The sequence below is a fragment of the Fundulus heteroclitus genome, chromosome 23 (assembly GCF_011125445.2).
Source record: "Fundulus heteroclitus isolate FHET01 chromosome 23, MU-UCD_Fhet_4.1, whole genome shotgun sequence".
In the NCBI taxonomy this organism is placed as follows: Eukaryota; Metazoa; Chordata; class Actinopteri; order Cyprinodontiformes; family Fundulidae; genus Fundulus; species Fundulus heteroclitus.
This window is the reverse complement of record NC_046383.1, coordinates 18839913-18866610: the sequence shown is the minus strand read 5'-3', so window position 1 is coordinate 18866610 and position 26698 is coordinate 18839913. Positions and strand designations below refer to the sequence as shown.

The window sequence follows — 26698 nt, the reverse complement described above, 5'->3', positions numbered from 1 at the left end:
TCACTTCTATGATCCCAAACTGATCGTTGGAGATTTTCTTTCAGGGTTTCTTTTTCTGGCAGAACTCGTGGTTCCTTCAATTACTGGAAACTGTCCAGAAGCAGCAAAGCAGCTCCTGGCAGTCGCCATGTTTCACCATTAATAGGGAATCCTTTTAAAAAATGTTTTTGGCAAATGGTCTCTGTTTGATCAACGGTGGTTTTCTAGGAACTTTTCCAGATGCCATTTGTTCAAAGTGTGGATGAACCATGACCCGTGAGATTTGCAGCGCTGCAGATGTTCTGGTTTCTTTTTTTTTTTTTTAGTTGCAGACATGTTCTTGGAGTAAAGCTGGTTGGTTTCTCCATTTGTGGATAATAACTGGCGCAGTGGACTCCCAAAGCCTTATACATTTTATAATTTGTAACCCTTCTCAGACTGACAGAAGTTAACGACTGTGTTCCTTCAGATGAGGGCAGGAGGTGCTGCTTTTTGTGCGGATTTAGCCTACTTCATGTTGCCAGACAGGTTCTGTTCTCTTCTGCTCGAGCTTTCAGTTTGGTGACGGGTGGTAACATCAAATTCAGCTTTTTTAAGTGATGTGAAAAATCACCGCTAATAAATAATTTATTAGCCGTGATTGTTTGTTTTGATTTTTTTTAAATTATTATTTAATCTAAAATATTTTCTAAATTGCATTTTTAAATAATTTTAAACATGTAAAGAAACTTGGAAACGAAAACAAAAAGTGCTTTTTCGCAGCATTGGAGGGTGATTTTTATTTATTTTTATTTTATTTTTTAAATCCTTCCCTCCCGGCTCCACCCAGTATCTGTGCCACCTGGAAACAAAGCCCCTCCAAGCTAAACAAACCCCGCAGCAGCCGCAGCAGCCGCCGCCTGGTCGTGGCGGAGGATCGGGGCTCACTGACAGATGAGGCAGCAGCTGTCATCCTCTCATCTGGCTCCGAGCTGCGGTGACCTGGATGTGGAAGCAGGAACAAGGCGCCGCATCTCGCTTTATTTTGGTTACAACACTCCTATGGAGACGGAGGATGCGCTCATCCGCACCGGGGCAAGCTAGCTAACTTTAACATTTCGGCTGTTTTAATCAGCGTTCTTTTACTACTACAGTAGAAGTATTTATTTTATTTTTAAAGAAATGAAAGGACGCCGCTATGCGCTGTTTGTTGGTTAAACCCAACCACCCTTGCAGCATGCAAGCCAGCGGCAAACAGAAGCTGAAAACAATGTTGTTAGCTAGTTAGCCGAGGTTAGCCGGCTAGCTGCTAGTTAACTAGTGGGCTGAGTTAGCCTTCCTGACTCAGCCCACTGAGAGTTTCGCTGCTTTATGTTGGTTACTTCACTAAAGTAACCGGGTGGCACTTTCTTTTTCTAGGTGACACGACTTTTACTCTCAGAGTTTTAACATTTTTAAGCCAAAAAAACAAACAAAACAAAAACAAACAACGAAGCTAACTAGCTAGCTAGCTAACCAGCGGTGCAGACCAGTTTCCCCCGCGATCTCCTCAGCTTTCTAAGTCTTTGCAAAGAGCGTGTCAGGCCATGGCTCAGGAGGCCTTCCCTCTGCATTTCCTCGTCTGGAGCAACCAGTACCTAGAGCTGGACCGCGAGCTGCAGGGCGGAGAGGTGAGTGGCTGTGGGCGGCGGTGCTTCCACAGGTGCGCTCGTCCTGGCACCGCAGTGCGCCGACTGACGCAGCGTGTGTGTTGTGTGTGTGTGTGTGTGCTTTTTGCGACGCGCAGCAGGACATGGGGCGCCTGGATCCGCGGGGGCGCACCCCGCTGGAGCTGGCCGTGTGTCTGGGCCACCTGGAGTCCGCCCGGGTGTTGCTCAGGTATTCTGCAGACCCGACGCACTGCAACGCGCAGGGCTGGACCAGTGAGTGCTTCAAGCTGCCGCTGCCGCTTCGCTTCCTGTCCTCAGGCTGCTGCTGTCGGCTGAACGCCTGGATGTCTGCTTCAGTCTTGCAGGAGGCGGTGAGCACCGGGGACCCAGAGCTGGTGCAGCTGGTGCTTCAGTACAGAGACTTCAAGCGAGCCACGGAGAGACTGGCGGGCATCCCAGAGCTGCTCAGCAAACTAAGACAGGTAAGATCATCCTTTTGTGATGCTTAATCTCCTACATCCATGCTGCTCTAAAATACTTTCCCTCCCCAAAAGATGCTTCCAGTTGAGTCAGAGACCTACAACTGTTTGGCATTGTATCGTTTCCATTTCAAGCAATATTTCTGACACACCACCAAAAGGTCTCAGAGTCGTCCGACGCAAGAAGACGGCGGTTGTTTGAGGACGGTCTCGGCTTATCCTTCCACCAACATGCCTCTTCTCTCTCGACAGGCACGGGACTTCTACGTGGAGATGAAGTGGGAGTTCACCAGCTGGGGTGAGTGGATTTATGATTTCCACATTCGAGAGGTAGATTTCAGCACCACTGGTGCTGGACAGCTCCCACAGCAGCAGATGACGTCCAGATTGAAATGACATTTTAAGGAAGGTGGAGTTCAGTCTGGTTGGCGATCAGCTGTTCAGATGTTGAAAAATAAGTTGTTTTTAGATTAAAAACTACAAACTCGCAACATTTTTAGTCTACAAACTGATTAGCCAGCAGCTTGTATTTTGACACTTTATTTGAATGAAAATCAGATAACACGGCAAAGACATGCTGGTGATGTGCGAATCTTGTAATTCATATTTTTGTGTTGCATTCAAAGCTACTACACCTACTAAGAAATGTCTGTGATTATGTGACATGAACCTGGAGAAAATAAATCAGATTTAGTCATAATTGTAATCTACAGGTCAGAGAAATGCCTTATTTGTCCGTGTCTACCCTAACTGACTAATAGTAAGTTTATGTGGGGATAAGGTTGCTCTATCGTTGATTTTTCAAAAAAAAACTTTTTGTGTAAATATTTTACATTTGTTTTAAATTCGTTTAATGTCGGTGAGGTAAAACTTTGGGTTGCGCCGGTTAAAACTTACGCTTTATGAGGACAAAATTGTTAGTTTCAGAAATTGGCTGTGATGCAGGTGGAAATGTTTTGCACATATCTTGGCTTTTCAGGCATTGCTTCGTGAATTTGTAGTCCATGACCCAGCTTTAAGCAGCTCCCTATTTAGAAAGTAGGGGGAAAAAATCTATTTTGAGAAAGCAGGAAGAGCGTGGAACAACTTTTTTAGGCGGCCGTTTTCTCAGTTTGCGAGAAAAGAGACAGCATCTTGCTCTGGTGAAATAAAAAAAACAGGTTTTTGGGATGCTTCCTGTCATTTGTTGATAAAATCTCTCCCACTCTTCCTCCCCTCTCGTTGCAGTGCCCTTAGTGTCCAAGGTTTGTCCCAGTGACGTCTATCGGGTTTGGAAAAGCGGCTCATGCCTGCGTGTTGACACCACCCTCCTGGGCTTCGAACACATGACGTGGCTGAAAGGGCGGCGCAGCTATATTTTCAAGGGTGGAGGTGCGAGTTATAGAAACGTAAAGGATTAAACAGCAGCCCCGGAACTGATTTACAGCCTCGGTTTAAAAATCTCTTCTTAGATGACGGGGCCGTGGTGATGGAGGTGGACCATGAGAAGCAGGTGGTGTACACCGAACCGCTGGTGCTGTCCCCTCGTGATGCGCCCTCCCTGCTGGCAGCCATGCAGCCGTCGCAGGAGAACACGGCCCAGAGGCTCACGTCGCCCATCGTCTCCACACACCTCAACACACGCAACATTTCCTTTGAGCGGTAATGTCCACTTACATCACGTACTCAAAGCGCAAGCGGAAATATGGAGAACACCCTCGCTTTAAGTGCCGTGTTGATGTTGTTGACTCAGGAATAAGTCTGGGATCTGGGGCTGGCGTTCTGAGAAGAGCGAGGTCGTCAGCGGGTACGAAGCCAAGGTAATCAGGCTGCTGATCCAGCCTGACGTTGTTGATTTACCACATGAACCTGGTTGATTCACTATAACAGTTTTTATTTTGTAATATTCAGCGTTAACAGAATTATTATTGTAAAATGACATTTAATGGCTGTGGAAAAGTGTTCCTGTAAAAACAGGACTTGTGTGGACTGATTCCTTTTATATCAAGTGTATAAAATTGTTTTGTAGCAATACAGTGGGAGAGCTAAAGCGGCAATTAACTCCAGGGCTGTTTCATTTTGACGTTTTCTCGCTGCCAGAAATACTACAGACAGATATTTTGTATATTTTTTGCAAGTCTATCTATTCATATTGATAGACTTGTTCCCCCTGAGTCTGATTTTATGTTTCTGCACCGGGACTAAGGTCAAAGACTGAGATGTTTCCGCAAATGTTCCACGTTGTGTGTTTAAATCACACCATTCGCCTCTATTCCGGTTTGTCTGCAACGTAAAAAAAAAAGCAAAAAACAGATGCTGCCGTCTATTAAAACTGAGAAAAGACAGCTTGTCTGTGCTTTCTGCCTTGTGTGTCCAGGTTTACAGTGCCACCAACGTGGAGCTGGTGACTCGGTCAAGGACGGAGCATTTGTCGGACCAGGACAAGTCACGAAACAAAGGTGCAAAGATGCAAAATAAAACAAAGACAGGAAATTCTGTGACTCCATCAATATATCCATACTGTTCGGAAGCAATAGTCCGGTATGTGTTTTTTCGGCTAAATAAGTCACTGCAGAAACTACAAACTATTCTTCACTAATAATAGTACAATATACCTCCCACTTTGTGCGTTATTCCAAGTTTGGGTACAAAAGGTGTAGTAATGATGAAGAAAATTCTGGTTTTCAAATGTTTCTTTTCACAACATAAAATGTGCATGTGTATTTAGAGCTGTCTTTATTCTAGTACCCCTAAATAATCCACCTCCTTCAGAAGTCACCTAATTAATAAGCGTAGTTCCTGCCTGTCTGTACAGATGCGCTGAGAAGGCCTCGTTGGTTTGTTCGAAAACTTTATTGAGCAAACGGCGTCACTGAGACCAATGAACCCAGTAGCCGGATCAAAAATCAGCGTCTAAAGCTTTGAGCATCTCACAGAGGCCTGTTCATTTGAAAAATGGTAAAAAGGATGGCACAACTGCAAACTTATAAAGACTTGGCCGTCCACTTACACTGAGAGGCCGGTCCAAAAAAAAAAAGCAATAAACGGAGAACCACCGAGGAGGTCGTTGATAACGCTGAAGGAGAATTATGGTGATGGCTTTATGGTGGTTAGAAAAAAACGAATAAAGTAAAACAAAAAAGAAAATAATTTAATAATTTCTCCTTGCATTTGGATGTTTTATCACAGGAATCCCCAGTCAGAAACATGGCAGTTTATGGTTGTAACGTGAAAACACGCTAAAAAATGTAGTCTTTGTGAATGCTGTTAAGACGAACTATGTTATAGTCAGATCTAAATAGTTAATCATATATTGTAAGTTCTAAGTTTGCACTAAGTGATCAACATTCATGTGTTGGTAGCTAAATGGCGTCTCAAGGATTTCTACTGTCTTTTAAAAGAATAAAAACAAATATTTTGTTTATGTTTGCAGCTCCCAGAACTCTTTCCAGCTGCAGCTTATCAGAGCAAAGGGAGGGAAATATATTTGTTGCTTCACTGTTGAAAGCAACAGGCTGACAGTGCTGCTACCAGAGATCACAGTGGGAAAGGGAGCAGGGGTTTGGCTGCATGGATAAACCTTTATTTGTCAAATTTGTCTAGTCGTGTTGATCCAAACGAATGTCCTGCATGTTTTCCCCCAGGCTCTAAGACTCCCCTGCAGTCTTTCCTGGGGATTGCGGAGCAGCACACCGCTCACAATGGGGTAAGGGCCTCCGCGTTCGTTCCCGCACCACCAGCCCCTCCATCCTTCTCACAAACACTCACAGCCGCCCCTGTCCGTGTTCCCGCCAGAGCAACGTGTCCCAGTGCGCCAGCCCTCACAATCCCACGGCCATCACAGCCGAGGAGTACTTCGACCCGGAGTTCAACCTGAACGGCCGCGACATCGGACGACCCGTCGAGCTCACCAGCAAAGTGCAGAGGTGTGATAGAGGCGGCCAGAAGCGTCAGATCGGTCACGTTTCACCTAGCGCGTCACGTTGCTTTTCTGTCTCTTTTTCTCCGTTTGTAGGTTCAAAGCCACTCTCTGGCTCAGTGAGGCGCACCCTCTGTCCCTGGCTGAGCAGGTGACGCCCATCATAGACCTCATGGCCATCTCCAACGCCCACTTTGCTAAACTGCGGGACTTCATCACCCTGCGGCTCCCTCCAGGCTTCCCAGTCAAGATAGGTGAGTGCAGTCAAAAGACGCACGGAAGCTTCTCTGTGATTTCTGCCGCTGTGGAAGCCAGCAGATTCGACCGGAGCTTCACTTCGGAAAGGCGGCTTCATACAGTAAAGCGACAGAGATGTCCACACTGCAAAAAACGGAACCAGAAATAACTACAATGTTCTTGAAATGAGTGCATTTATCCTTGATTTGAGCAGGTAAATAAGATTATTTGCCAGTGGAATAAGATTTTTGCACTTAAAATAGGAACAACTCATCTCCATCATCTTATTTCAAGTGCATTACAGGACTGTCTCAGAAAATTAGAATATTGTGATAAAGTTCTTTATTTTCTGTAATGCAATTAAAAAACACGAAATGTCATACATTCTGGATTCATTACAAATCAACTGAAATATCGCAAGCCTTTTATTGTTTTAATATCGCTGATTATGGCGTACAGCTGAAGAAAACTCAAAAATCCTATCTCAAAATATTAGAATATTTCCTCAGACCAAGTAAAAAAAAAATTATAACCGCAAAACAAAATCAAACATTTGAAAATGTCCATTAATGCACTGAGTACTTGGTTGGGAATCCTTTTGCACAGATTACTGCATCAATGCGGCGTGGCATGGAGGCAATCAGCCTGTGGCATTGCTGAGGTGTTATGGATGCCCAGGATGATTCAATAGCGGCCTTTAGCTCATTTGCATCGTTGGCTCTGGTGTCTTTCAGCTTCTTCTTCACAATACCCCACAAATTCTCTATGGGGTTCAGGTCAGGGGAATTGGCAGGCCAATCAAGGACAGTAATGCCATGGTCAGTACACCAGTTACTGTGAGAATCTTATGTCGTCTCTTAACCACTACCATACTTGTGATTTAGTTTACTGAACCAAGCTGAGTGTTTTTCAAGGCTCAGGAAACCCTGCAGTGTTTCGAGTTAATTAGACGATTCAAGTGATTAGTTGAATAGCCTATTAGTATACTTTTTCACGATATTCAAATTTTCTGAGACAGTCCTGTATATCTAATTGTCTTATTTTAGGGGTCAAAATACTCATTCTATTGGCAGATAGTCTTATTTACCTGCTGGACTGCAAAAACAGAACTAAAAATAGGTAAAAGTTTCTTGAAATTAGACAAAATGCACTAATTTCAAGAAACTTTTACCTATTTTTAGTTCTGTTTTTGCAGTCCAGTGTCATGTTGACTGGCTGCTACTCGGCTGCGCCGTCTCTCCCATCTGATTGATCTCCCTCTCTGTCCCGTAGAGATTCCTCTGTTCCACGTGCTGAACGCCAGAGTGACGTTCAGCAACTTGTGCGGCTGCGACGAGCCGGTCAGCTCCGTGACGGTTCAGCAGCCAGAGAACTCCGGAGAGGCCGGTAAACCGCGACACACACAGTGAACGTTAAAGACATTCACACGTGCGGCGCTGTCCACATTCGCATCCACCTTGATGTTAAGTCAGGAGCTTAAACTCCTGACTTAACATGCTACCTGCTTAAACTTGCCGGCATCTATCAGAGCAAACGTTTGAAAAGTCCTGGGAACCTAGTTTGTCTTTCCACCGATGCACGGGGAGCAGAATGGTTGGGGAGTTTAAAAATAAAACCTCGGCAGCAAAGAGTGGCATATCAGGGTCACCTGGTCTCCATAGCAACTGCTAGATGCTGTTTACATGCCAGGAAAAAAACAAAACTACCTTTTTCTCTCCTAGCATCACAAATGCAAACATGCAGAGCTCTACTGCAACCTTACACAAAACTGTCTGTATTGGTCGGACCAAGATTAAGCTTTGGTGCATCAAAAACTTCAGCTTAGAACTGGCGTGCATGTATAAAAACAACGTAATGTTTGCAGCTAAGTACGGTGGAGGAGCTGTGATGCTGTGGGCCTGTTTCTCTCCTCCAAAGGTCCAGGGAAGCTGAACTTTTTGAGACACCAAGAGGTTTTATCGCATTTTCCAGGCGCCTCTCACACCAAACTGTAGAACGGGTTCTAAGCGCTGTCCTGTTTCCAAAAGGACGTTTTACCAAATATTGGCAGCAGGGGTGTGAGTAAGTGTGGAGTGGTTTCACATGCTTAAATAATGCATCAAATTAAACAGTTTAGTTTCTGGTTGCATCTCTTGACTTGGAGATCCAAACGTTCCTGGAATAACTTTAAGTGGGTCAAAGACCTGGTAAAGTGAAGACTCCAGCGACGCTCAGAGCACCGGGACACGACTTTATTTGCAGACCCTGATGAAAGTCCGCAAATAAAGTTATTTCTAGAACTTCAAACGTGTTTATTTTTTTTTCATGCAACAAACCAAGTTCATATTTTTGCCACAGAAAACATCGCTGACGTAGGCAAGGCAAGGCAAATTTATTTGTATAGCACATTTCAGTACAAAGACAATGCAAAGTGCTTTACATGAATAAAATATAGAAAAATAAAACAGAATAAAAGCATGTAGGAATAAAATGTAGAAACAAAATAGAACTTGGAAAAATAGAAACTAAAAGCAAACATTAAAAACATTTGGACTACAAAGCGGAACTAATGATGTTTCAGTAAAACAGTTTAACTAGAACAGTCAAAGGTAATCCTAAACAAATGTGTTTTTAATCTTGATTTAAAAGAACTCAGGCTTTCTGCACTTCTACAGTTTTCTGGAAGTTTGTTCCAGATAAGTGGAGCATAGGAACTAAATGCTGCTTTTCCTTGTTTAGTTCTGGTTCTAGGTATGCAGAGCAGGCTGGAGCCAGAAGACCTTAGTGGTCTGGAGGGTTGATACACTGATAACAAGTCTGTGATGTATTTAGGTGCTAAGCCATTTAGGGATTTATAGACTAACAGAAGTATTTTAAAGTCTATTCTCTGAGATACAGGGAGCCAGTGTAAGGACTTTAGAACTGGGGTTATGTGCTCTACTTTCTTAGTCTTAGTGAGGACGCAGGCAGCAGCGTTCTGGATCAGCTGCAGCTGTCTGATCCACTTTTTAGGCAGACCTGTAAAAACACCGTTGCAGTAATCAATTCTACTAAAGATAAACGCATGTGGATTAGTTTTTTCTGCTGAGACATTAGTCCTTTAATCCTGGAAATGTTCGTTGCAGCTACGATGCCGCTCACTCCCGCTTGCTGGAGGTTTTTCAGTGCGTCGCATCTTTAAGTGTTTTCCACCCTCAGGTCAGTGTCCCGCTGAGTTCATATGCGAGGTGGACCCCTCCGTGTTCGAGCCGCCTCCGGACTACACCACGCTCGGGCCGGGCCGCAGCGAGCCGCTGAGGGACGAGGACGACAACCTGCTGCAGTTCGCCATCCAGCAGAGTCTGCTGGACGCCGGCACCGAGAGCGATCAGGTCCGTGATCAGGCCTGGCACAGAGGCTACGGCGCGTCAGCTCGGCCCAGTCAGGCGTGAGACTTTGGTCGGGATAGATAACGAGGCAGATTTATTGGCCAGGAGACTTTATTATATAGAGTACAATGGGCTGAAATATGCCAGTAATAAAATCCAGGTCATAAAGGAGAGTAGGACTTCATTCAGTGAGAAAAAGAGTCTGTGAGGCGGGCAGACGACGTGGAATGGGATTAAGAACGCCAGAGATATGAAGGTTATTGCACAGCGTGTTGTTGAGATGTTGGAGGTGTATAGGTTTTACGCTGAAGTTTCATTTACTGGAATAAAATCAGCTCAACTCTATTTCACAGTAACGTAATGCGATGCGGCCTTGTCCTATCACTGTTTGTGAAGAGGATTCAATTTTTATATTATGACGACAAGAAGATCTGAGAGAAATCTGTTAAAGGTTTTCTCAGAATTAGGAAAACGCAGCTTGGCTGCAGATGAGGAAAGCATCCTCAACATTTTAGGACCCGTCAGTAGAGAAATATTTACAGTTCTTTACAAAAAGATATTGTCTCTCCTACGTCTTTATCATATTTCATCCCATTTTAACCACAGCGATCAATGTATACTACTTTACTGGGGTTTCATGTGTAGCAGACTAATTCAAATAGACGCGCATTTGTAAAGTTAATTGAAAAGGATGCAGGATATTTTATTTAATTAAAATCTTAAAAGTGTGGCAGGCATTTGGTATTCAGCTTTTGGGATTTTGGACAAAGACGACAAATTAGCTTTATTTAGAGAAGGCGCCTTCCTCCATGTTTGCTGGTGTCAAACTTCTTGTGACTTTTCCTCTTGCGTGTCTGCCGAAAAAAAATAAAAATATCACATTTGTGGAGCACAACTAGCAGCAGTCCTGTCCATAGATGCTTCCACATGAGCTGTGGATCTCTGCAGCTCCTCCAGAGCTACCACGGGCCTCTGGGCTGCTTCATTGATGGATGCTCTCCTCGTCTTTAGTATATCTTAGTGAGGTTGCAGTTGTTTTTCTTTTTAGATGACGGATTGAGCAACGCTCAGCGACGTATTCAAATCTTGGGGAATCAAGGTTTCTCTGAATAAAATAATTGAATAGCCCTGGATGATTTTACTTCAGCTTCACCGCCCCTCGCTACTTAGTTTGTCTCACCAAATCCCAATAAAATACACTGACGTTTGTGGCCGGAATGGGATCAAACTTGAAGAAGATACTGGTGTAAATAGTTTTGTGAAGACAGCTGACTGGACTGCAAAGGCTGGATTAAAAAAAAAAACCATCCAAAGCTCCACTTGCAACCAAAAAGTTTTAAATTGCGTAAAAAGCGAGTTTGTTAGCCTCGGATGCAGTAGTTAGTTTTTGTCTGGAACACTAAATCTCAACAAATGAGCATTATTGTCTTCAGGCTGGGTCCAGTCTGGTTTAGACTCTGCAGCAGGAGCAGCATTTCTTTATTTTGCATGAGTCTTTGCATCCGTTTACATTTGTTTGCCTCCAGTCGCAAAGCGCCGAGCTCTCCGTAGATCGCGCTGTCGTAATGGAGTGATTCAAATTCCCCGCAGGCGCATGGCCTTTATCTAAAGCCGGGGAAACGTCTGCTTCTACATTTGCAGGTGACCATCTGGGAGGCGCTGACGAACAGCCGCCCGGGGCCGCAGTCCCCGCTGTACGAGGAGGACTCTCAGCTGGAGAGGTGGGCGGCTTTTCTCCTGCTTCTCTCTCCCTGTCTGTCACACTGGACTGTTTGTATAGAGAAAAAAAAAACATGATATGTCGGTAAATCAGTCATTTTAAAGAGCAAACTGAAGAGACCGAAACTGGGGACATAAATATGTGAGAATGTGTATTTATCCCTAAAGTTATGACTGGAAGATCTTTTATAAATCTTGTTTCTTCAAGAGAAGTGCTGGCATAAAGTGTAATTTAATGAATAGATATTAAATTATAGTTCAGTAATTAGCTTTTTATTCCCCCTCTTCTCATGAGAGCACCTCTCATTTATCCTTTTAATTAAGTTTAAGCGATTTAAAGAACACTAAAACCGACCCCCTTAGAGACCCTTTTGTGTTGTTTCTTTTTCGTCTCGCCTCAGGGCCATCCAGGAGTCCCTCTCCATCTCGCTGGCCAGCAGAGAGGGAGACGACACGGCCGACCCCGGCCTGCCCGCCTCGGTGTCGCCGCCGGACCCCGCCTCCGACCCGCCGCTCTCCTACAGCGCCGCCACCGATCCGAGGCTCTCCGGACACTTCGGCGTGTCGACCAGCTTCGACGAGCAGCTGCGGCTCGCCATGGAGCTGTCGTGCAGGGAGCAGGAGGAGAGCGACAGGTAGGGGCCGCGTGTTGTTCGTGCCCGCAGGTTATGACGCCATCTTCCTGTGAGCGAGCGATGCAGGTCGACGCGCAGCTCAGGAAGACGCAAATTTGGTGTTTGTTTCACATGCTCTGCCTCCTTGAAACATCTCTACATCTACTTGAGCTGCACCTCCTCCTCTCTTTGGACCTCAGGTTGTCAGACACCAAAGTACGCACACCTTCATGCTTGCTCAGATTTATCTGCTGTGTGGGTCATCCTCATTATTATCACTGGGGGTGACGAAAATCTGTGTCATGAAAACAGTTTCTTGGCGTATAGAAGTAAAATATAAAGCGTGCAGAGCGACAAAGTTGTGCTAAAAACTTGAATTCATTTTAAAACCAAGAATTTACTGTCTGTCTACACAGGATCAAAACTTATTGCTATTATTTGCCTAAATGCCTGTTAGCAGATTTTAGCTCGATGGCACGCATTTGCATCACGTTTGTGTCGATAGCAGCCGATTTTAAATTAGATCTGGTTTGCAGCTGATGGGATTTTTTAAATAAAGACGACTCCGAAAAGCTCCGTGCCCCACTGAGCGAAAGAAGCCGCCAGGCGTTGATAATCAAGTGCACGGTTACCACTAGGGGACTGACCAGAGTTATTTAAACCGTATGCTAACAAAATATAAAGTTTGAGCTGCCAAACTCTGGCTTAGTTGACCTCCAACATCTACAGCAGGTTCTGGTTCTGGAGGTCTGGTGTCCTGCAGCTTTTCCACGCATCCCTGATCCAACACGCCTGAATCAGATGGCTGAATTAGCTCCTCGGCATGCAGCCAAGTTCTCCAGAGGCCTGCTAAAGATCTGAGGATTTGACTCGGGTGTGTTGAAGCAGAGATGCATGAAAGATCTGCAGGACACCGCGGACCTCAAGGATTGGAAATTAAGATCCCTGATCTGCAGGGTAAGCAGCCGGATCACTAAATGGCAAAAGACAACACTAGCGTGAAATGTCTCCTTCCTGGCTCGACTCTTTCTGTCGTGGCAATAAAGATTATTTTTTTTAAATACATGGAAAGCCACAGCGAACACAAGTCCTGCACAGCAATTAAAGAGGATTGGGTTTATTCCTAGCATGAACCAACTAGGGAGCTCAATGTCCCTCACTTGGGCTAAGGAGCTATAGGAATCCCACAATCCTTTGTGTGACATGACGTTTTAATGAAAATGGCCGCACACTTTGTAGTTCATTTTCAGAAGGCTGTAGGCCTAGAATGATCCATGTGTGTTTCCGTTGCGTAATGATGTTGGGTCAGCAGTCCGAAGCCCCTTTCCTCCCCATGATAGTGTTCTTACTGTTGAGCCCGTGAAACGTCAAAGAAAAAAAAAGCTGGGAGCAGGAGGAAAGGCTTCCAGTTGTTTCCCAGAAGCGTTTAGCAGCAACAGCTCCTACTTTAACTCCAGGCTCACTCTGAATATGGTGCAGATATGGTGCGGTTGCCGCAAGGAACCAAATCATTAAAATCAGCGCGTAGACTCCCATCAGCCACCGTGCTGCTGCGTATACTGAGGCCGGGCGGCGCTGCAGAAAATTACGCAAGGTTTTGATTTTTGCAGGACGCCACATCAGCCCCGTGTCAAGCTCCTGATTTTCACAAGCCAAGCAGGAAAAGTCGGGCACTAGAGAGGAGAACGATCTGGTGAATTTTAGACTAAAAAACCCAACCAACGTACGCTAGCTTGACTCGGGTAAACAAAACGGCACCACACAAACAGAATAGCTATAGGAGGATGGCATGTTTATGCGCACCGATCAGTTTTGCCCTAGAAAACTAAAACAATGGCTGTTTTTTTTTTTTTTATCATTTATGTGGGGCAGCAACAGAAAGGACCACGTGAACTTCTGTTCTTGTGAGCGGCAGTTTCGCAGGTGGCCGCTGTTTCCCGAGGGGTCAGTGTGAGTGAAGTTTGTGGAGAAGACGCACTGGAACAGGACCGTAACCCGCACCGCGTTCAGTGTCCAGAGTAAAGCTGCGTCTGCAATGTTCTAATTATTGGTGCCAGCTCCCATAATGAGCAAAAATACAAACGGGTGGAAAACATTTTAGATTGATGCAAGTCTTGCTGGGAGTTTTTTTCTTTTTTTTTTTGTCTGGGGAAATTACAAAAACACTTAAGATGTCCATCTGAGACGCTACAGAATGGTAGCGTCTCAGACAGTTTGGCATGTTAAATGTAAAACAAACATGACGACATCACTTACAAAGTCATCTTACAAAGCTGCATCTGGATTCTTCTAAAAATGGCTTTTGGACCAATTAGACCAAGCTTGAGACGATTAGCCATAACGCTTGAGGCATTGGGTGGGTGGATGGGGGAAAAGAAGTAAACGGCCTATAAAGCGGCTCATACCAGCCCGGCATGGCGGTGTAGAGGTAATGATTTGGGCTTTGTGCAGCCACAGGACCTGGGCACCTTACTGTTATGAACAGAAAATGAACAACTCTGTACGTGCAAGTAAGAGAAGTGAGGTTCTCTGTTCAAACCTGACCTAAAGTGGCCCATGCAGCTTAATTACCATCCTAAACACAGCAGAAAACCTCCGACATGTGATAAAGGTTCTGCAATGGCCCAGACTCCAGCTTTCTTCCTGTACTTGATCATTAAAAAGGTTATTTATGAATAAACATCGAATCTGCAGGACTTCCACTGGTCAACACGGGTAAACCCCCAATTCTTCTTTCTTCAGGAAGCTTAAGGAGGAAGAGGAGGAGCTGGAGAGGATCCTGCAGCTGTCTCTCACTGACAAGTAGCGTCGCAGGAGCTGCAGCGGCACGGGTCCACACTGAGGAACAATCACCTTAATTTATTCAGCTTTATTATTATTATTATTTTTTTGAATCCCAAGACATTAATTTATTATTGCAGATATTTTATTTTGTCTTTCTCACATGAAGGCTGCTAACACACAGTGTGAAAGGAACTGATGTAGGAAAATGTGAAAAATGGGTCTGTGGAAACAGTTACTCTGAATTAAAATATTTGTACACTTTTAAATGAAGGACGAGACAAAAAGGGAGCTTATTTTTTTTCTTTTCTTTTTTTATTGAGTATTTTTCACAGTCGTGCTGTTCTTTGAGTGACGAATGATCCTTAAGCTTATATGATTCACTACATTGAAAGTAAAAACATTAAAACATAATGGAATAAAAAACTTCTAAACATATTATGTTGGCTTACTCCTAAGTGTGAAGAAAAAAAAAATAAAGAATAAAGATCATCCTGAATTATGGTCTTCTGTTTTCAACGTGCATTAAAATATTTTACATGTTTGCAGTTTCCTTATGTATTTTTTTTTTATTCGTTCAGCTCTGTCAAAGTGGTGGCTAGCCGACAATCCCTTGACATCAGGGCACAGTTTCAGAAAATGCAACAAAAAATAGAAATGTTATAACAGTGCGACTTTTGGACTTGAACAGTACGGAGGCCTGGTGGTGCAAAACACAATAGCAAAAAGTTAAAATATTTGACATTTCCTCAAACACTAAAGAGACATTAAACAAAAACGATTTTTTTTTTAAAACATTGTTCGTTTTTACTGTTTCTCGGTTTTGCCATTTCAGACTTCTTCAGTCAGCTCTTCGTAGTTCGTCTGGCCATTTCCACACCAGAAGCTTTTAATAAAACAGCATCGAGGGCAGAGAGATCTGCAGCTTTATGGGGGTTCACATGTAAACGACATTGAGTGCATAGATGATATAAAATGAAGAGATGAACCTTTAATACACGCAGCTGAAGCTTAAACACGTTCTTTCTTTAAATTGTGCAAAAACCTTTCTGATCAGAGCAAAGCACAAGCGCCGACCTCTGTTAGGCTTTCATTTTGTCTGACTGAGATAAAGTCAAAAGGCCTCAGAAGAACCAAAAACCTCAAAGTTTTTAGCAAATTTACTCCCTTCTGCCCTGGCTTTCTAACTCTCCATCTGAGACCGTCTGATCTGTGGATTTTAGATGTTACTTTAAAGACGGTTGTAGTCTTTGATACATTTTTCAATAATCATTTAATTACAAATTTATTTTAAACAAATGGTTTGTAATTTTGTCATAAAAAAACAGTACCTAGGAAAATACGTTAACCCAAACTTCTGTTTATATTGCTGCTTTGCTGTTTTGAATTCTAGACAGTGTTTGAAGAAAGACATCCAATGGCACCCACACAATTTCTACCTTTCCTATAATTAACTAAGATCTCATTTATTTCTGATTTACACACTGTACATATTTAATATCCCCACAGAAAAACGTGTGGTGGCAGAACTCGAGTCAAATGATCACGGGGAAACGCGTAAAATACGAGCCACGTATGAGTCTGACGTTAAGATTGGCAGGATTTTCAAGTTCATGTCATGTGAACGTTTGACCACCGGATCGTCTTGGGTTTTTCACAGCCTCCGTTCTGGTAGGTGGGTTCTTCGTCCTTGCCGGTTTCTATGTAGGCGTTTTCTTGTTTCCTCAGTTGTAGAACTGCCTCCAGCTCATTGGCCACCTGCGCAGCTTGAGGCCCAGAAAAAAAGAAATGTTACTCACCGGGGTCAAATTCATCTGGAAACACATTGAAGCCCATTTAGTTGCACCCTAATTATGAGGCAGGAAAACCCTTCAAATGAATTCAGCTTTCTTGGCAGTAGCATAATCTGACACAGGAGAATGTTCAACCATTCATTTGAGTAGTTGTTTGTTTTTTTCCAGTGGAAATGAAATTTTAATATTAAGAAATTGCCATTTTTAACAAAACCACCAGTGGTGCAGTTACACATTTTCTAAAGCTGGATCATGCAGAGAGAGTTATATCTGACTTTTTTCCTATTTGTTATTCCAAAAAAAGTAAAAAAACAAAGCAACTGGACTTGTTTTCCGTAGTTTGAAGACGTTTCGCTTCCTATTCAGGAAGCTTTCTCAATTCAAAAAGTCTGGAGTAATGTGGAGTATCAATTTTCCTATTATATATGTTATTTCCTATTAATATTTTCCTATTTGTTGTTTCCATCTCCTGCTCTACAGTCTTCCGTTAACCCAGCAGGTTTTCTATTTGGGTCTTGGTACACAGATGACCATGTAGGAAAACCCAGTGACCACCCTCTTCTGTTCTCCTGCAGAGTCCTTCTGATTTTCATTTAAAATCTACTGGTTCATGACGCCATGCAATCTTAATAAGCTTCCTGTGAGTTTTGGAAGAGAAACAGGCCCGCAGCATCATAGTTCCTCCATCGTACCTAACAGTGGGCATGACGCTCCCACATTTCTGTCCGGGCCAAACCAGCCAAAAGTGTTTGTAGTTGGAACGTTTGGTTTCAATCGCATCTGGCCAAGGCGTACGGTTCCAGTTAAAGTCTGAGTAAACTTCACGTTTGTTTGCAAGGGTTGGAGAGAAAAGGTCCAACCAGTTGGCTTGCAGATAGCATCCAGTGGTAATGGAAACTTGGTGCCACTACTTGCTGCAGTTCTGAAACTGCAGCAAGTAGGTAACTGTGGCGCTAATGATATTGTTAAAAGCATATTTCTTTTTTAAATGTAATCATTTACATCACTAAAAAAATTAATTTATTTTGTCCTTGTCTTACACATTCTCAGTCAGGGTGCAAACTAATTTCTGTATATCTACCTTTCTTCATCATGTACTCATCTGGGAGGTGGTCTTCGGGGATCACATATTCTCCCTCATCAGGCTTGGGCAAAGGTGGAAGATCCTTGTCCTTGGTCTGGGAGCGCTGCATGGGCGCCACCTGGGCTCTGGGGACTGTAGGTTGCGGGAGGCTCACACACTTTGGGGGAGGCGACATCACTGTCAGAGAAAAACGGCTGTTAATCCACGTTAGCGGTGTCGTCAGCGGCCTCCTCTGGGCCGTGCTCAACCTCACCTATCCGGGTGTCGTAGGGCTGAGAGACGACGTAGGGGCGGAGGCGGTACTCGGTCTTCTCCAGGAAGTACTTCAGTACATCGTTCAGTGAGCGGACGGTCATCTGCAGAGTGGAGGGCACGTTGAGGAAGAACTCATTATCAGCTGTACCAACTGGATGTTTCACAGGTGTACGAATGACAAAACACAGGTCAGAATAAGATTCTGCTTTCACAACATGGCTATTTCCCCCCGATCTCCATGAAATTAATAAAATAAATGAAATTAAACAAAAAAACTATATCACAATCAACTGTGAAACTACTGTGGTGTAAAGTACATAACATAACCCTTTGTCTAGTACAGAGTGCTCTGGACTTGTGTTCAGTCATCCTTTATTTCTTAATATTCTACAATAAGCCCATCTTCTTGTTCGTGTGAGCCTTAGGCTTAAGGGTTTATTTTGTCTCTCTGTTTTCATCATTTTCTTTTTTATGTTCCCTAATGTGTTGCCTTATTACTTCATTTTTGTGTGTTCAGTTTCTTTGTTTGTTATTGTGTTATTTGTACATTTGAAATGATTTTTGTCAGGTCTGTGTTAGATTATTTTCCCTGTTGATTTGATAATCTCTCTGTGTCTCAGTCCTGCTCCATCCATGTTAATTAGTCTCCCTCCCTCAGCTTCCTTGCCTTCTTTCTGCCACAGCTGCTCCACATTTCCTCTGATTACCTCATCTGGTTCCTTTGTCATCCTCCACCCAGGCCTCAGGATTTAAACACCTGCTTTCTCATTGTTTTCCTGCTGGATTCTCCCGTTACTTCATTAGTCTGTCCTGTTCTCCCTGTGCCATACCATTTGCAAGTTTTCTATTTTTTATTCATTAAATTACTCTCTTGCCAGATATATCTCCACAAGGGTTCTTCTCTAAACTGACAACCATGACACTTGTAATCTTTTAAAGGGAACTCTGCGTATTTCTTTCTCCGCCTGTTCCTTAAGATTTCTTTTGAATTTGGCTGCCTGTTTCCTCTTTTTCTCTTCAATAGTATGTATTTGTCATTTTTCTCCTGACTTATAAATCATTCAGGCACCCTAAACTCCAGGTATTTGCCCACATATTAGACAACCTGCAAAAAAAATAAAGTTTTTCATAAGGATCCTAAGACATTTTAAGCACAACCTGTAACGAAGACACGATTTGTTTGCATTTTGTTAGTCAAATATGCACAAACTAAAGACAGCAAATAGTACTTTAGCGCCGACTAGATGATTTCCAATGAGGTAGTGTCTGAAAACCTCTTCAAGGATGTATTTCACAATATACTGTAATTCATTTTTTTTTTTTATATTTTCAGAAAACCTAAAGAACAAGTGCTCAAAATTGGAAAAAAAAATGGTGCATAATTTTTCAACTTTTGCATCATGTGGTACAATATATAGCATTTGTAATATTGCCTGTGCAAATTCTCAGCTTTCTGGATCATCGCCACAGCAAACAGGCTTAAATCGGAGCCAAACAGATTTTTGTTTAGTTTTTTCTGACAACGTTCTGACACCTATACAGGAGTCTTTTTCAAATGCTGCTGTTTTTTAGACTGCTGGCCAGCAGCTCAGGGTAAGATTCAGCAGTCCACTTGCACCTCAAGAACAAAGGGCACTCTTTTGATGACAGTGATGTCCAGATTATGGACAGAGAGAAGAGATGGTTTGAAAGAAGCCATCTTGGCCAAAAGAGAAAAGCCTTCAATAAACAGAGGGGGAGGATTGTGCTTCCAACTCCTCTATGTTTACAGCTCGGTCCTCCAACTCATCCCAAAGAGATACATCCGCATCTCGTCATGATTCAGGTGACCAAGTACTTCACTCATACCCAGGGCAGTGGCAGGTGGGTCATTGATTTGCATCTGAATGTGCCAAGGAGGAAGTGCGAGCCGCCAGAATTGACAAAGAGAGCTTCGCAAAAGTCCAGTGTCCTCCGATTTAAGCCTTTATGCTGTTATTTTTAATATTGTTTATTATCAAAGTGAATAGGAAACCACTGAGCACCTTTTTCAGTCCTAGAATTACAACAGAAATAAGAGACATCAGTGTAAAAGTACCTAATTTGGTTTTATTGCGTGACCCTAAAGCTCTGATAGGAACATGTTGATGCAGCTTTTTTAACCGCGGCGGGAAGCTTTTGAGATCCCTTGAAGTTTACCCCCTGATGTAATCAAGAAGGGAAGCCTTGACTGTATTTTTTTACTAGACATGAATCATTTACTATGTTGCACAATTGCTTGAATTGAGTGGTGCGACTCCTCAAAAACTGCACTAGTCACACTTTGTTTTGGCATTTCTATGTTGTCTACTACCAGTCCAGTAAATCTAAGAGGGATCTTATGACATCTGGCTTTCCTTTCAAAGCTTTAGCTACATATTAGATAAATACAGATAGGAGGATTAAACCTGTGCTTTTAAACACTTATTAAACTACCAAGCAGTCGGAGTTACATCTGAGAAGTCTGACAATCAACATCTTTTCTCTACATCAGTCTTTTCAGTTACTTTAATTTTGAAGCTTAATAAATCCTTTGACAAAAAAACAAAACAAAAAAACAACAATTTGATTCAGCATGTCTGATGTATAAAACTGCACCTCAATTATTTCAAGTCATGAACATCAGCCAGGCAGGAACGGCCAGAACCTCCAAATAATTTTGACATTGTTAGAGTCCCGATACTTTTGGGATGTGATTTTCAAGGATAACTTTAAGTTGTGATGTCAGTTGTGCTACGGCACAAAACCACAAATCCATCCATCCATTTTCCAAACCGCTTATTCCCTCATGGGGTTGCGGGGGTTGCTGGTGCCTATTTCCAGCGTTCACTGGGCGAGAGGCAGGGTAAACCACAAATCATCATTCAGAAAACAATAAACCAAATGAATCATTTAGGGCAGAAAAAGCCGCTTTGTTAAATCTAGTTTCATTGTTTTCTTTGCAAAGTTGTTGCAAGCTTCCTGGACAGTTTTCTACAGGAAATTGAAGTAGTTTTATAAAAATAAAAAAAATCTCTGCCTGTGGTCTTTCTGCATGGAGTCTCCATGTGCCTGAGTGTCTACTCTCTGGGTACTCCGGCTTCCCTGGTAGCTCCAAACCCTCGAGTGAATGTGAACATGGCTGTGTCTCACAGTTTACCCTGTGATTAACTGGCAACCCTAACCCTGCCTACCACCCAATGAATGCTGGAGATGGCCACTATCACCAAACTCCAGCCCCTAAGCCTTCATTTTAGGCTTCAGCAGCTTTGGACTGCAAGGACAGCGGCTCAGCCAAAAGTACAAATCATTCCGACTTACTGGAGTCTCCAGCTCAATCACGAAGCCAGAGCTTGTGTAGGTCACCCTGTAGTTCTTCATGACAGGCCCACTGCAACACAACGCACATCAAGATCACTCTTCTTATCGCTTCTAATGGTTCATGGTCTAACTGGCTCAAATGTTGGTTTTTGTTTAACCTTATAAGACAAGGATTAGAGAAAAAAAAAGTCTTGGTTGAGAATTAGAAGTTATAAAGCAGTATACTTTTACAGTCAGCTGGTTTATCTCTGGGAGAATCAGAGTTGTTAGATAAGTTCAGGACAGAGTTAGATCAAACCTGGCCGTCTTTTGTCTGAGCGTCAGAGCGTAGTTCTTGGGAATGGTGGATGGGCGGAGGATGATGTTTCCATTCTCGGGGTTCTTCTCGAGCATCTTCTCCGCCTCCTGTCGAGTCACGTTGAAGTAACAGCTGCAGGGTTCAGAGAAAGCAAAAAGACATCAACGTCTCTAAAGAGTCACTGAAATAAAAAGTCTATTAAAAAGAGCTGTTAATAGGGCTGAAATCAAATGGGCTTAAGATCAGTGTAACGAGTGCTGTCAGGCAACAATAAAAAAATGTGTGACTTATATCTGATGGGTTATGCGACACCTGAACTTTACAGGAAGTGAGCCCGTGAGAAAATGGATATTTATCTAAAGGGAACATAAATTCTCACTACAAGGGTGGTGCAGGACAGCTCTCTCATCGTGTTTGGATGCACAGACAAACAGTGTTATATATAATGCCTCAGTCTAACTCACATGGGCATGTCAGGCAGCGGAGGTTGTTTGGACTGCAGGAAGCCCGGGCGGGGTGGAAGGGCAGGGCGCTCCAGCTGGGGGGATCGTTTCTTTTCCAGAGTCAACATCTCTTCCAGCTTCATTTTCTGACCAGGCAGCATTTGGAGGTTTCTGGGAATCTCTTTCTGCAGCGACGTACAAATCACACCCGATAAAGCTGTCAGTTAGTGAAAATGCAGTTCCTGATACAATATAGCAGAGAGAGCTAGACACAGACTTGCTATAGTTCAATCAAAACGTTGAACTGATCTGAAAAGTAGGTGCAATATTCAGGAGAGGAAACAAATTAGCGAAGGTTTAACTAAAAACTTTTCAGTTTATAAGCTTTTCGTTTCGGACGGAACACATCTTTGCAAGAACCTTGAGCCAAACTATGAACCAGGAAATTTCTGTTTTCTTTTTCTATTTTTTGCATGACATTTGTAATATTCTTGTTGGAGGAGGCGAATTATCAGGGCAGAAAGATCTGCTTCCAAATAGTCGATGTTTATTTAATCTTTGGCGCTTGGCACAGCTTAAAAGTCCATCCCCAACATCTATGTTTACGTCCAGTATGCATACTCACATCCACCGATAGGAGTGATTACTAAGACGTGGTAAACAAAGGTTACTAAGCAATGGTTGGGCTTAATTAATGAGGTTAATTATTGACATGAACGAAGCTCGAGAGATACAACCAGTGTTGTGTTTTTCCATAAGCAGAGAAGTGTTGCTGGCTGTAGCGCCGGAGGATGGTAGAAAAATGACATCTTAAATCAAATTTCCATCAGTGTTATTTTTTTTATCAGTTCTGACATTGTTAACACATGGAAACCATTTTAGTAGATAGTTATTGTTCTAATAGTTTCCAGTGTCCAAATATATTTAGCTTTGTTTTAATTTATATTGTGTCTAATGAGGAAAAACCTACTGAAATTTCAACTCATTAAAAAAAAGTCTGTGCTGGCCAAGATGACAGCAGCTTATGGTATTATCAGTTTTAATGCTCACTGTAATCATAATTTTAATGTTCTGTTGATATATATATATATATATATATATATATATATATATATATATATATATATTTTAAAGATGATGGTTGGATGCTGCCATTGTAAAATAGAAAAAGAAAAAACAAATCCTGAAGCAATGCTGCCAGATGTCAACGTTAATGCATCTTTCTATGAAGCTGGCCATGCTTACGTCCTACCCGACTCCTGCCCCTTATTGATAATAGAATTATTTCTAGCTGACAGCTGACATGCAGCGAACAGCTTTTTTTTTTAACTAGACGAATGATTCAGGAGATATTGATGAATCCAGTTCTATCTAATGACGCAAAGTGTGCACAAATCACTTTGAAAGAACGATTTCCTGCTGAGTATTAATTCAGACGGGAGTTTCCAAGCTCACAAACATCATGTTGACCCTGAGCTTGTTTTTGTTCTTATTTTCGACTTACATTAACCACAGTTAGAATGTAGCCTCTCCATTCCTCTCCTGTGTCAGCATTGTCCATCTGCACGATTGGAGAAAACAACACAAATAAGACAACATGCACACGCACATTTTCCACAAACCGTACCTCTGACAATTACTATAAAATGTATTTCTTTTAATTCATAACATACTTTTTCCAATCCTGTTGAGTTTTTAGAAACTTGTTATTAATTCATGATCTGACCTATAGATTTAATAATGATAAGTCAATTTATTTTGGCCACAAGAACGGACCAGGACCCATATTTCTCTTGCCTCCAACACACTCTTCTGATACTATCTACATGGTCAGGGGCTGTTTGGCAATTAAGTAATTTCTGCTCTACTGCTGCAAATGTAAGTCTGTGGCGTTTACTAAACTCCGCTGGGACTGAGCGTGTTGGTCAGATGAGACAAAATTTGAGCTTTTCTTCAACACACACCAGCTTTGTGTGAAACAAAGAATAAATATATGTGGAAAAGCCTCATGTCCACTGTTAAGTATGGCGGAAGATCTGTGATGCTGTGGGCCTGTTTTATTTTTATTTATTTTCTTTCAAAGGCCCGGGAATCTTGTTAGAACGATCAACATCATGAACTACAAGACATTTCAAATAAAAATCTGAAGACCCCACCTCAACGGGTCTTTTATCAGGATAATTACTGCTACTTTATGGTTGAACAAACATTAATCTAACCCTTCTTCCATGGGATCTCAGTCCCCTGTCCTAAAATCCTAGTTAAACCTGTATATTCAAATCATTCAGTTTATTAAAATCAGTTGGATCTTGGATTGTGTGAGGTACGTTAAGTCGGTCAGAGGTTTTACTAACCTTTAACTGCACCTCCTCTTGGGGCAGAGCTAAGGTGAAAATGGTGGGCACCTTCTTTTTATAAGGAGACTCCAACTCCATGGACTTTAGCAGCTCCAGCTCCAGCCTTTCTGAATACTGGCAAACAAACAGCCTGTCAGGCGTTGGTTTAATTGGTGAAATATCAGCAGACATGTACTTCCTCATTGCCCTCCTTCTTCGTTTCCTTGGGTTCAGATCTCGGGGGGGTCAGCGACCCCATAAACACGGGCACAAGGAATCGGATAACGTTACACTGGAAAAGATCACCTTAGTCTAAGTCCTTACTGTGTCTTGGGTGTCATTGTTGTACAGAAACAGCGTTGATCCCCTGAGCTCTCCGTAGAAGTGCTGGAAATCCTAGAAGCCATAAATGTTACGTTAAATCGCTGCCTCAGATGAAATGTTCCCTTTGCACACAGTGGTTCAACACAACACATTCACATGCAGTTTAATTTCTTTCTTCTACTTGGTGATCACAACTATTAACTTACGTTTATCAGAAAAGAGTACAACCGTTTAAGTGAGTTTTTTTTTCTTTTCTTAACATTGAGAAAGTGAGTGTTCATTAGCAAACGTTGGTGTTCTTGATAAGTTATTGAAGTGAAACTGCCTCCTGTAATATAAAGCAGCCACATTTTGGCCTCAGCATTAAAGTCACTCTTTAAATTAAGTTTGTAATTTATCAGTTCCAAAGAGGATCAGACAAAAACAACAAAATAACTACAAAACACACATAAATAACTCCAGTAGTGAAAATGTCTGTGTTTTAAATCTTCTGCTTTGAACTACAGCATAATTTCATCTTGAAATCTTCTACCTTTTCTTTGGCGCTCTTCTTCAGCAGGTTTCCAGAGTAGTAGAGAGGCAGAGCCGTGATCGTCTCCCTCCTCTTGTGGACAACTCTCGGGTGCTTCGACATCGTCCGGCTCTCCCTCACATCTACCGGTTTGCTCTCCTCGTCTGGTTCCCCTCGACTCTCTCGGACCGTCCAGCTGAGTCCTGGGAAGACGGAGCTCTTCTGTTTTCGTCCGAGGCGAAAAATCCACTGGTTTCACTGCCTGAGATTATCACTGCTCTATAAACCACCCCCCCTCCCTCCCTACCCGCTGATGAACTTTGTCGTGCAATCTCAGAGCTGCTCTGGCTGTGTATGAGGAAACGCTGCACTGATTTACAAAGAAGGAAGTAGTTAGTTAAAAAAGAAAAGAAAGAAAAAATTCCAAATATTTATCATACTTTGTACTTTGCCCCTGGTATAACTCAGCATGATTTGCACTGCCTACTAAAATGCAATAAAGCGTGTTGGCTTGGGTTCACACACCAACACGCTTCTTCTAGAGATAAAACTTTATAAAATATCAGGCGGATTAATCATTAGTAATAAAAACAAGGTGTGAATAGGCAAATGGCTAAACTTTATTAAGTCCCAATTTACCTTAGATCTGTGTTTGAGTGTTCATGTTTAATCCTGACCGGACCAAAACCGGAGCTTTATTGTGTTCCTATTTACTACCTGAATCCTGTAAGAGGGAATATATATGATGCACCTTTCTGTCAGTATAAATTCCTGCACTGTGAATAAGTAGCTTACTTTGGATTTACTGCCGTCGGTACTCAAGCTGCAGCGATGTAAATTCAGATAAAACTGTTTATGGTCCAACAGACAGAAACAAGTTTGGTTGGAGGAATAGTCCCATGAGAAAAGGGAGAAATCAAGTTTTTTTTGTTTTTGTTTTTTGCATAAGAAGCCAACTGTCTGAATTTTTTTAGAAATAAACAACAAAGTGATGTTTTTTGTTGTGCCTGTTGCTGTGAAACTCTCTTTTTTTAAGATGCATTTGTTGAAGTGTACCAACGGGAGGCTTTTCATGACTCTTTGACCTCTGAAATCTTTGAACTCAAAAATGTTTTGACCGGCTAAGAAAAAAGGCTTTGTAAGGTAACCCTGGCACATTAAAAAAAAAAAGTTTAAAATCTGTTTATGGCAAATGTTTGGATATCCCCCCAAAAAAAAACGCATTATAAAGAAATGTGTCGTGTTTAAAACAATTATTTGATTAAACAGCATGCCGAGTCTAGGTGAATCCTGCTCTAGGCGTGTCTTCATGACAAATTATATCAGTAGATTTCATGGGTAACATGGAAAAACAAGTAACTAGAGAAGGAAGGATGCTTTTTATTCTTATGTTTGCTGTTCATCTATTTTAAGTGATATTGAGATTTCTCTGATTCTTTTTTCCTCCCAGGCTTTTGATGGGATTCTGGTCTGGTCTTTACTACTATAAAAGTTTTATTTTTCCTCTAAGCGTCCTCTGTTTATTTGTTTATTATTGCCTCCTTGTTGGAAATTAAAAAAATTTCCAACAAGGAGGCAATAATGATTACTATCACTCAAAAGGAGGTTTTAAACCTCACAGTTAAATGCTGTGGTTTGAGGTTTCAAACTTTTA

At 42.3% G+C, this 26698-nt stretch overlaps 2 protein-coding genes across 2 annotated transcripts; one reads left to right on the top strand and one right to left on the bottom strand.

Annotated features, from left to right (window-relative positions):
- The first annotated feature begins 815 nt into the window (after positions 1-815).
- ankrd13d (ankyrin repeat domain 13 family, member D) lies at positions 816-15179 on the top strand. The gene is made up of 16 exons (XM_012871956.3): positions 816-1628; positions 1745-1880; positions 1965-2089; positions 2339-2384; positions 3314-3457; positions 3538-3727; positions 3819-3885; positions 4443-4524; positions 5710-5771; positions 5861-5991; positions 6081-6238; positions 7494-7607; positions 9399-9571; positions 11210-11289; positions 11689-11922; positions 14644-15179. The coding sequence occupies exons 1-16, from the start codon at positions 1545-1547 to the stop codon at positions 14705-14707; spliced, it is 1890 nt and encodes a 629-aa protein (XP_012727410.2). The 5' UTR covers positions 816-1544; the 3' UTR covers positions 14708-15179.
- Positions 14979-25313, bottom strand: LOC105932625 (signal-transducing adaptor protein 1). The gene is made up of 10 exons (XM_012871865.3): positions 25066-25313; positions 24534-24605; positions 24228-24344; positions 23378-23434; positions 21895-22058; positions 21431-21562; positions 21133-21202; positions 17813-17915; positions 17557-17736; positions 14979-16448 (listed from the first exon to the last, which is right to left on the bottom strand). The coding sequence occupies exons 1-10, from the start codon at positions 25165-25167 to the stop codon at positions 16294-16296; spliced, it is 1152 nt and encodes a 383-aa protein (XP_012727319.2). The 5' UTR covers positions 25168-25313; the 3' UTR covers positions 14979-16293.
- Positions 25314-26698: the final 1385 nt, after the last annotated feature.